The 11,907-nt window shown below is 36.7% G+C and overlaps 1 protein-coding gene across 4 annotated transcripts in view; it reads left to right on the plus strand.

Annotated features, from left to right (window-relative positions):
• The window catches only part of P2RY1 (purinergic receptor P2Y1), a 3,015-nt gene extending 1,363 nt beyond the window's left edge, over window positions 1-1,652 (plus strand). For 2 of the 4 annotated variants that reach the window (XM_006016450.3, XM_006016451.3), the window contains exon 2: window positions 362-1,652. In XM_006016450.3, the coding sequence (XP_006016512.1) occupies window positions 432-1,523 (1,092 nt within the window). In that variant the 5' untranslated portion in view covers window positions 362-431 and the 3' untranslated portion in view covers window positions 1,524-1,652. Of the gene's footprint in view, window positions 1-12; window positions 267-361 lie in introns of those variants that run through there. The other 2 variants (XM_025214766.1, XM_025214751.1) reach the window with 2 other exon arrangements.
• Window positions 1,653-11,907: the final 10,255 nt, after the last annotated feature.

Genomic DNA, 11,907 nt, shown 5'->3' on the forward strand with positions numbered 1-11,907 from the left:
TCCTGTTGCTAGGATCCAGCAAGGGGATCCTTGATGGAAGACCTGGATTGTCAGCTTGGCGCTCTGCACAACCCTGGTCGTACAGGGAAAAAGACAAAAATCTACAGGCAGTTCTAACGTGGGTAGAAGGGTATATGTCGGAGTCATGTCAAATGGGTGACAGTTGGCAGATTTGAATATTTAATAGAAGAAGTTCATGCCCTGCACTAAACTAAGCTGGATCGAGGACAAAAATAATTGAATAACTGAAGCGTAACACTAAACAAGTGGGCATGGATTCTTAAACTACGAATAATCTTTGTTTTTGCTTTTATTCAATATCAAGTTCCGATTGGGTCTTTCTTTGCCTTTTTTGTTTTAGATGCTTTCTTGTCCTCCCAAAGACGCTTGCTGCTTCACCCTTGGACCTGTCTGACTTAAGTAGAGAGACCATGACTGAAGTCCTTTTCTCAGCTGTTTTGAATGGGACTGAAGCCAACTTGCTGTCCAGCAGTGGCTGGTCTCCAGGAAATGCCACTAGCAAATGTTCCCTCACAAAAACTGGCTTCCAGTTCTATTACCTGCCCACCGTCTACATCCTAGTCTTTATCACCGGGTTCCTGGGCAATAGTGTGGCAATCTGGATGTTTGTCTTCCACATGAGGCCTTGGAGTGGCATCTCAGTTTACATGTTCAACCTGGCATTAGCTGACTTCTTGTATGTCCTGACTCTCCCTGCCCTGATTTTTTATTACTTTAATAAAACTGATTGGATCTTTGGAGATATCATGTGCAAACTGCAAAGGTTCATCTTCCATGTGAACCTCTATGGCAGTATTCTTTTTTTGACTTGCATCAGTGTGCATAGATACACAGGAGTGGTGCATCCTTTGAAATCACTGGGGCGGCTGAAAAAGAAGAATGCTGTTTATATCAGTACCCTTGTCTGGGTCATTGTTGTGGCTGTGATCTCTCCAATATTCTTCTTTTCTGGAACTGGGTTAAGGAGAAATAAAACCATTACATGTTATGACACTACTGCTGATGATTACCTGAGAAGTTACTTCATTTACAGTATGTGCACCACTGTGTTCATGTTCTGTATCCCATTCATATTGATTCTTGGTTGCTATGGGCTAATAGTGAAAGCTTTGATTTACAAGGATTTGGACAATTCTCCTCTTAGGAGAAAATCAATTTACCTGGTTATTATTGTGTTGACAGTCTTTGCTGTATCTTATCTTCCCTTCCATGTGATGAAGACCTTGAATCTAAGAGCCAGGCTAGATTTTCAGACTCCTCAAATGTGTGCCTTCAATGACAAGGTTTATGCCACATACCAAGTGACAAGAGGTCTGGCTAGTCTCAACAGCTGTGTAGATCCTATTCTCTACTTTTTGGCAGGTGATACCTTCAGAAGAAGGCTGTCAAGGGCAACTCGAAAAGCATCTAGAAGAAGTGAACTGAATGTGCAATCAAAAAGCGAGGAAATGACTCTCAATATTTTAGCAGAATATAAACAGAATGGAGACACAAGCTTGTGAAAGAAAAAGATTTGCAAACAGAAGCACAGTCCACCTGGTTTTAACACAGTAGGACACCACACTATAATGAGTGTTTGGGAAAATCCTACCAAGCTTGCTTTTGTAAAAAAAAAAAAAAAAAAAAAAAAATTACAAAAAGCAAACAAACAAACAAAAAAACCAAACTCATTTTCTGAGCCTAGGGAAAACTTAAGCAAAGTAAGTGGGGAAAAAAATTAATCTTAATGGGCAAAAAAAACTTTAGGTTTCAGTTTTTATGTTTTTTATGCTTGCAATATTTTATCTTGTCTTTCTGATTGGTGTCAGATATAGTAAAACAAAGTAAACCCCTAAGGGGAAAAATAGCATTAAAAGTGTTACTGTTTTATTTATTAATTCTCCTTGCTCAGAAAACCTTTTTCCTTAACTAGTCACAGATTTAAAAAAAATGAAATCAACTTATATGGGGTTCAGTCCATTCATCCAAACATAGCTCTTTTTGTTGGCTCACTCGCACACAGTAACAGTTGTTTAGGCTAAGATCGTGGTACAGTAATCTCATTTTAAATGCAGTCTTTTGATTTCTGTACCTTCTTCTTTTGGAGCTAGTAGAAAGGATTTGGTATCTCAATAGCACCATGTATGATTGAATCCTCACTGAAGGTATATTGCATGTACAAATTATTATTACTTTACATGAAACCTGTTGGTGAAATCCTGACCCACCAGAACTCAAACTGGCTTAAAGCAAGAATTGTAACCCAGGTTTTAAAACATGTAGATATACAGGCTTCTAGCTAGTTTTCTGTGCAAACTCCTGCTTAACACACCATTACAGTCAAAATTATGTGCAGATGCCAGCATTGAAAAGTGAGCAGGTGATCCCCTACTCAATAGTTTAGCGCTTAATGCCATGTTTGTTCTCATTCCTTGCTACTGTTCTCAATGAGAAGACCACAGAATGGGTTGGAATGGCAGAGCTGGGCACTTTACAAACTTGATTGACAGTTGTTTTTGAGAGTGATAAATTTTGACCAGCACCCGACAACAGACCTGACATTTGGCATCTAATGCTGGAAGTTTGTATCAATTTCCTCATAGAAATATATGTTATTGAAAATGTCTGTATTTTTATCTGGGCAAAAGCTACAACTATATGAATGATTTTAATCTCCATTTGGTATCAACAATCTTCTGAGATAACGTAAGAGCTGATTCCCTTGTAAAGTCTTTTAAAAATGGGCTAAAGAACAACATTTTTGTAATCAGAAAAATATATAAAGAACTTAATCTCTTTCTTTTTTGCTGTGAATAAAGTATTATTGTAGTAACAAGATGCCAAAATACACTACAGATAATTTCACACTGGAAGTGAGTCTGAGCCACCCTCTATAATTTATTTAATCCAAACGTAGAAAAAGGTTACTTAAAATCAGGAAAAACAGTACGTTGTGTAACACACAATCCTATTAGTGGAAAGAGCAGTCTTATAATGAACTGAGAACAGAACAAATCTGTGTGGAATAGAACTTAATTTATTTATCAAATATATTGTTTTGATACGTGTTTCAAAATATATGCTAGAAAACTGTATGAAAGATCTGGAATTATAAATTTAGTGTATAAAATTATATAATCTTGTAAATAGTTTTAACAAACCCTCATCCCCTCAAATTTTATATTTTGGATAGAAACACATTATTTACATCTTGACTTAATTTTGAAAGATTGAATATAAGCAGAAAAAAATAGCTTGAGGTATTTCTTGACTACATTGCAAAGCAGCTTGAATTTATAAACATAGAGCTACTTAATCTGCAAACAGTATTTATTTATTTATTTATTGGAAGACTAAGTACAAATGTAAAATATTGTCTGATACATTTTAAATGATTTTGTTTTTTATATTTTTCAGAATTGGGCATTAATGGAAAAAACAATTAATGAAATGTTCACATTGTTGTAATACTGTATACTATAACTGAACAGTTTTTACAATAAACTCTGTTTCACCCCACTAAACATTTTAGACTACCATTCACTGTTGACATGTAGCCGGTGTATAAACTGCTGCTTAGCAAGCATTCTATCTTACAATAATGATAAAAAATACATTAAAATTAATAAATTTAAGACCTACAGCAAAATAAACAAACACCTTCCAAAAAAGCCCTAAACTGACACCAAGGCCAGTGCTTTGTGACAAAATATTGTACGATGCATAGGTCTTGGTTCCCATTTACACTAAATCCCATTTATGCTGCCAAAGAATGAGAATCTGGCCCACATTATGTTGTATGAAACATTATGTACTTATCCGAGACTGTACTTAACTGAGACATGCACTGCTTGGCATAGCAGATGGTTTAAAGACAAAATGTTGGAATAGATTTTCAGCCTGTTCTCTCAATGTTTTGTTCTTACATGTTTAAATCCATGTTACTTTCCAAAGTTTTGTGGACTATTTTTCTTTCTTCTTTCAATCAGGAAATAACATATTCCACTCATTTTTGTTTGAAAAAGTTCCTATATGCCTATACACTCAGTAGAGAGTAAAGCCTTGAATTCAGGTAAGTCTATTTAGATACACTTTTAAGGAGGATAACCTACCCAACCTAAAGCCTTATGTTAAAATGTGTATCACTAACATGCTAAAATGACTGTTTATTCATTTATATACATTGGGGCTAAAACAGTTAAGAGTGAGAGTAAAGTTTTACAGACACAATTGTACAATTTGTGCATTTATGGAGTGAAGGCCACTGCAAAACCGTATAACTTCTTGGGCAAAATCTATTCTTCCTGAATGAGAGATTGCTGTGCTTCTGTTTCTTCATGGGTGTACAGTATTCTCCTGTAATGCACCATTCCCAATAGCAAGGAATGATCTAGTACCTGTTTGGAAGGTTTCTTCCAAATACCAACAACTAACCCATTTTCTGAGCCAAGGGGAAACTTCAGCACATCAAAGTACAAAAAGAAGTAATGACAAAAAGATCAGTGCAGATCTTGCTTCCATGCACTTTTGAGGGAAAGGTGCACAGTTTTAGTCTGCTATGATGATCCTGTCTGTAATCAACTTCCATTTTAGAGAGAACCTGCACAAGCAACAGATATCATTCACAGATAAGCTTCCATGTTGCAATGAGAAAAGACATTAAATATATTTCCCTTAAAATATATTTTCTTTTTTTCAGGTCCTACCACATCCAGAACTACCATCCTGCTCCGATGTGACTCCCTGATGTGCACATATTGAGATGTCACAGTTACCACTAAACCCAGCTGGAACATGGAGCTGATCCACACAATCTCATGTTAAGTCCCTTCTTTTTTTTTAAAAACTTTGCTGTATTTGGCATATACTCTATATCGTAGAGTAGGTAGATCGATGGCAAGATCATGCAGAAAAGACTTTTTAACTCCATTCTCCAGCATGGTTACTTTGTATCTGCAACATCACAGCACAGTGTATATTGGGCCATCACATCGAAGAGGAAGCTGGTCAACTATGGCAATTACAGACCAGAAATAATAGGTTTTCCTAGAACAGTGTTTCTTAACCTTTTTAGACTCAAGGCATCCCTTGGAAAGTACTCGGTCTTAGCTTTCACGTGATTTCTTGACCATGGAAAAATGATAAAGCAGTTCTTCTGTTGCAAAGAACTTAGACTACAGCAGGCCAGAATGGCTTTGACACTGTAGATACATGTTTGAAATCTCTGGGTTTATCTGGTGAATCATGTAGGTATTTGTATCCCACAACACCCTTAAATGGATCTCATGGCACCCCAGGATGTCACAACACCCTGGTTGAGAATCACTGTCCTGGAAAGTATGTTTAATGCCCCTCTTAACTTAGCCCTGGAGGTATATTGGCAATATATATTTTGTACTAAAAATGATCACCCTGACTAGTCTTGAGGCCAAAAATGCCTTGCATTTATCCATAGAACAAGCATGGTATAGGCGATAGCAGGGTAAACTTCCCCTAAATCACCTCAGCATTGTTTCTCATTCCTGGCCAAAAGGGACCATCTTTAGGTAGGTAAGAAGAACTCAGTCTATTCTATTCAGTCTTTGACTTTGCTGAAGCTTCCAACTATGATGTCATTTAGCAAAAATGATGATAATTCCTGTTGTGGTCTTGTTCAACTGAATCTAGGCAGTCACTTCATCATAAAAAAAACACCTTCCAGTGCTGAATTTACTAAACTTGAACCAGCAAGTTAAGTGATTGCTCTGTGTTTTATGATTAATTCCTTGGGCTTATTTTTTTTTTGCTTTCCATCTTTGCTGGTCATCTTCAAAACAAATTATTTATTGAGGGAACCATTACAACCCTTGGGGTAAATGCTTTTAAGGAACTGGATACCTGACCTACTAAGCAGAGCTACAGAGATCCATAAAGAAGCAAATGACTATTCATAGGATACAATTTGCATTCAGCTCCATTGAGCCAAATTTTTCTCATTTATGCCCATGCATTCCCAGGAAGAATAATGTTTAATGCAAAATGAAACATCCATGGAATCTAGTTACTGCACGTAGGCTACAGGCACTTTTGGCTGGGTATCTTGGCTGTTTAAATTATGTTTTGCTTTTATATAATCAGTTTTGAATCAAGTTTATATACTACAGCAAAAGCTCTGTTATCCGGCACTCATGGGGAATGGGTTATTTCACCTGCTGTTTCCCCATCTATGAGGAAGTGATGGTATAGAACATAGGAGAGAGCATTAACTCCTGGTATATTTTTACTGGAATCTAAGTACATAATGCTATATAAAATAGCAATTACTTTTATATACCCATCTCCTACTCCCAAAATGTAGTCTCAAGAGAATTATATTCCTTTGGGTATGAGGAGGGAGGAAGAGGGGAAAACATATTTCAAATTCTTCATTCTTCTGAGATTTTTTTTGCCCCGTGTTACTTTTATCCCCTAATAATGTATACAGTTTTCTGTCTGTGACGAGGGCATATTTTCTAAAAATATAATTTAATACATGCTATTCCTAGCCTAAGTATTCAAGTGCCCAATTTCTGCCTGGAGTCAAGTTTTATGAGAGAGAAATGCACTATTTTGCTAGATGCTGCATGAAGTTCTCTCTCAGTCTAGGCATTTCTTCCAATGTTGCCTGAAGTTCTCTCTCAGTCTAGGCATTTCTTCCATGCTTATGAGTTCCTGTGTTTCCACAATTTCTAGTAATGTCTACAGAAGTTACAGCACTAATGATACATAATGGTTTACATGTTCAGTACATTATTATACAAACATCATTGCCCCTCTGAGTTAGGTAAATTATCCCTATGTATACACAAAGAAGCTGACAGAGAGAGGTAAAGCAAATTGCCCAGGGCCAAACATTTAATCGGCAACTGAGATGGGATTGGAAATCAGGAGAGTGACTCTCAACCTATTTATATAAACTATGCTGCTTTTGTGCACGTAATTCAGTAAGAATCTTGCATGTGTATCTGAGGGAAGAATTTGCCCTTCACATGAAAGCTATTCTAAAAATACTAAGAAAAACTTAACTACAGTACAGCTGTTAACTAGCAACATTTTGCTGCTCATATGATTATTGTATTATTTTTAATTCCAGATGTTTTAGACACTATTGAAAATTTGACTGCTTCATCTGCATCTGTTACAGAATATTATGTCTGGGGTATAATTGTATTGCATCATAATTTCAAACTAGTATGAAGGAATAAAACTTGTGATTCATAGGCTATTTTTTTTTGTGAATTTGGACTATATTGTGTCTCATGTGAGTATGTGAAAATGTTTATTTTTCTGTTCTATGTGATTTGCTATTGTTGAGTAAATCCAATTTATTTGTGATTAACAGTGCCATTTAATTTTATTTGCCAACAGAGCAGTGTTACTTGATATTTAAGCTTCTCAGGTTTCGTAGTTAGTTTAAACCAGTAGTAGCTGAAAAAACCATAATTGTATATAACTCTTATGAATAAAAAATATGTCCGTTTTTTATGAAACACTGTTGTTTGCATGCAGTTTTTTGTGTAAGGCATGGCTACTGAAGCTGTAACTATTTTTAGTGACAACAGAACTGCAGTGCAACCGCCAGAGTTACTGGCATTGTACCTAGCAACTTAAGACTGAACGACCCAATAAAATCATGAAACATTGTTTTGCTGGTTTCTATATTATTATGATAAATTCACAGGTTAAGACAGCAGCCTTGTCCCTGTATTCACTTGACAAAATCATTAATTAAAGGTTTTCAGAAATAGAGAAATTCCGACAGTTCTTGAGGGACTAGTCTGACCCACTGAGGTTTAAGACGAGGGATGAAGAGGGAAAACATGTTTCAAACATCATTATGCATGATCTTTCATTCTAATATCTTATTCAACAGAGCATTTAATAGTCAACAGGGGTCTGATCGACTTCCTAATACTGATCTGTATAGAGGGTAAAAGACTGCTGAGAGTACACGTGAATAGCTGAGATCAGATTCTGACCCAATCTTGAATATATATTTCGTGCGTACTCTATCCCTCCTCTAAGAACCTTTTTATAAGCTTCTATTTTTCAACTACCACAACGTTTGTTTTCATGATTCTCACTCTTAATTTTCCCTAACCTTTTCCCTTTCAGCCTCAGGTATTTATTTCTCCCGCTATTGTGGATCCTCAACAGTCTTTATCTGACATACTATAACACCCCTCCCCCCCCAGTATATTTAGATCAAAGACTAAAATATATTTACATTGCTTTTTCTTTTTATGCATGCTTGTTGCATGCTGATTCTGCTTAAGGATCGATTTCATGTTGCCTTTTAGGTAGCTTACAATTTAAAAAAAATGAACTAAAAATTTTCAAACATTGTAAAAAAAAAAATCATAAATACATAAAAAATGTATTTCTGGTCTGATAATATCATAAAATTGAGTTTTGTATTATCCAATAATTCAGTGTCATTATCTTCAGTGAGAGCCCTACCTTGAAATTGGTCAAGGTTTGTCAAACCAGAGAGATTCTGAATAAAACATTTTAGTGAACTAACATTTTTCAACAAATCTGTTTTGCTGGAAAATTTCTGGCCAGCTTTAATCTACACAAGGAACTTTAATAAGTGCAGTAGTACTACAAAAATAAATTGAGACTACTCACATGAATTACTTATTTGAAGGATTGATTGATCCTTAGTCACCAGGTAGTAGTTATTGATATAAATTTACATGCATAGATGAATGGAGGGTCCTGAATTTGAATGGAGGGTGATGAATGGAGGGTGATGAACCAAGGGTCTGCACATGCGCCTGAGTCAGCAGCAGTTTGAACTAGGGCAGAAGAGCCCTGGGCTCGCAGCAGGTTTGGAAGGTCAGCCCTGGACTTCAGGTGGCGGAGGGACTGGCTGGGGCATGAGAACGCTAACGTGCAGAACCGTGCAACAGGCAGCCCCTGCACTGTAGCACCCTCATGCCTCAGCCAGCCCTTGTCACCATCTACATGTCTGTTTCGTCACACTTACTCTGCTGTAAAATAGTACTGTCCCCAACTAAGTCAATTCTGCAGGAAAGCACACATGTAGACGCACCAATTTTGATCAAAATACTGTGGTACCGGATAACTATAGTTACATTTAACTTGTTAACTTTAAACAAACATTTGGTACAGCTTAACTGGAAATGTATATGACTTTAAAATTAATTTGCTGGTATTTAATAGAATATTTAGCCACTTAAAGTGAAAAAGGTCTCAACTCTTCTTTTTTCTCTCCAGCATCTTTAAAGTATTACTAATCCAGTACTTGATTTAGATTCAAATAAAATTGGAACATTTCAGAGCAAGATAAACACCTAAAATGTAGTGAGAATTATTCATTGAGATGAATAATTTTTATTATTGTGTCCTAGAATTAGGCTGTAAATCTGAAAAGAGCTTCTCTGTGGAAGTTTTGGAGCCACAATGTTTGATTTTTTTACTCTCCCTATTGGTCTTGAACTCTGCTGCAGGTAGCCTGTGGTCTAAATCATGGACACATGGTATTGTACCTTTCCAATCGTTTTGTTTCATCTCACTTCAAATCAGCTTATTGTCTTATCTCTATTTCATATTTTTTATTACATCTCCATAAATATGGCATCTTATCCTTTTTTACAGTGAATTGATTCTATAGGCAACAAAAACTATTGGTTTACTCTTTTCAGATGCTTTCTTCCTGCTTTGAAACTCTTTAATCTAACTATTCTCTACTACCTTATAACACATTTTATTTGTATTAGAGTAAAGCCTGGTATTTGTAATCAACTTATGTCCTTATTACAACAGGCACTCAAGAATAAAAGAAAGTCTCTGCTCTAAAGAACATGCATTTTTCTTTAAGACAGCACAAACACAGTAGGTGAAAGAAACACAAGCAGAAGGTGAATGGTGTGAGGGTTGACAAGTGCAGAATGTGCTTTTTTGGACTAAAAATACTTGTCTTTTGTAGAAATTCAGTATGATTTTGTTAGTGGAGAAAGTAGATTATAAAATGTAGTATCTACTAAATTAAATAAACTGCTTAACATTAATTCTTTTACTTCCCACAGTAAAACCAGTAAGGTGTTAAAAAGTCCTGTATTTTCTTAGATATTAGAATCATTCTAAGCTAAGTAAGGGACCAGAATACTTACATGATGGGACACTCACAATGTTTATAAATTGTAAAATACAATAGAAATATGACATGCCTATCTGTTCCACTGAACAATGTAACAGGACTTTCCCACATGTTCTGGCTGCCTATTGAACTATGAATATTAATTAAAAAATTACTTTTCTGGAGAGACCATCTAGAACTAATTTTCACTTTTAATCTGTTTATGTTTTTAAGACTTTTTGATAGAGATGCCTTAATATTGTAGCACATGCATTATAGCACATTAGTTACTCACTGTAACTAAAGGCTGAAACAATGTTATTGTTTTTTAATTCATGACTAAAAGAGACCATTTTAAAAATGTAATAAGAGAGATTGGCACTTGGCAAGTTGAGCTAATATCTCCAATTTTTCAGTTTCTAGGTACTTTTATATATTGTAAAATAAACATATTAAAATATGTATTAAGGTAGTAAATTCTATTTGAAGACAAGTAACTGTTTAGAAGGCTGTATTTGCTATGCACTTTTTGATGCAAGAATATTGCAGAATTATAATGGGGTCAGAGAAGGGTGATGAGAATTATTAGAAACATGGAATAACTTATTATGTTCAAATTTGAATGCAAACTAAAATCCTGGAAATAAAATTATTTTTAAAGATTGTTTAAAGTCTCCATAAAAGTCATTAGGATTGAAATACAACCAACTAACTAGCAACTATAGAATTTACAGCACAGAAGTATTATGGTATTTCTCCACAGAAATTTGGAGACACATTCTTATAGCCACAATGTACAGAGCTATGAGTATTCACTTGCTATAACCTCCCCATTTGCAGGTTAGGGCACAGCTCTTATTGGACCCAAAGGCTAGAGTACCATATATAGACATACCCTACATCAGGGGTCATAAACATACAGCCTATGGGCTGAATCCAACTCATGGAGCCCCACTATCTGGGCCCTGAACTGCCCCTACATCTGAAAGAACCACAAGGGGCATGGTGTGGAAGTGGTCTATGGTCTGGATTGGGCCCACAGAACCCCTCCTCTTTCCCACTTCCCCATGTCAGATCCAGCAGCTGCTCCAGCTGGTTTGGGACCCACGCTGTATCTGGCATGGATCTTGAAGTGGCCTAGACAGGAACTGGCCTAGACGGGACCTGTGAGTCCAGTTGAGTGGGTGGATCTCAGATCCCAGACTGGCCAGAGCGAGTGCTGTGCTATCCATAGTGCCTGCCCCAGCAGGCCTGGGCTGTGTGTGGTACCTGCCTGGTGGCTCCTGGACTGCGTCTCACATGCAGCCTGCTCTAGCCAGTCTAGGATCTATGCTGCACATGGTGCCTATGAGTGCCACATGCAGTGTGGGTCCCAGACCAGCTGGAGCAGGCACCAGGTGTGACGCAGTTCCCAGAGCAGTGACCCTGTGTAGCACTGTCTCCTGGGGCAGATTGCATGGGTCCCAGACCAGGTAGAGAAAGATGAGGGGGTCCATCTGGCCCATGATCTAGTCTGCATCACTAACCTGGCCTGTGGGGCCAGATGAGTATGACACCCCTGCCCTACATCCTCCCTAGTTTCCATAGAGTTCCTGCACTTTTTCATATGTACCCTGTACATACTTCCTCTATGATAAGAATATGTTACATGTTTAATGGTTACATAGGGACATTTTAAAACAATAACAATAAAAATAAAAAATAACCTCTATTTAGGTGCCAAAACCTATTACAGTTAATTCCTAATCTTATAGTCCCTTATTTCAACAAAATTTTGTGCCAGC

The sequence above is a fragment of the Alligator sinensis genome, unplaced genomic scaffold (genome assembly GCF_000455745.1).
Source record: "Alligator sinensis unplaced genomic scaffold, ASM45574v1 scaffold60_1, whole genome shotgun sequence".
Taxonomy (NCBI): Eukaryota; Metazoa; Chordata; order Crocodylia; family Alligatoridae; genus Alligator; species Alligator sinensis.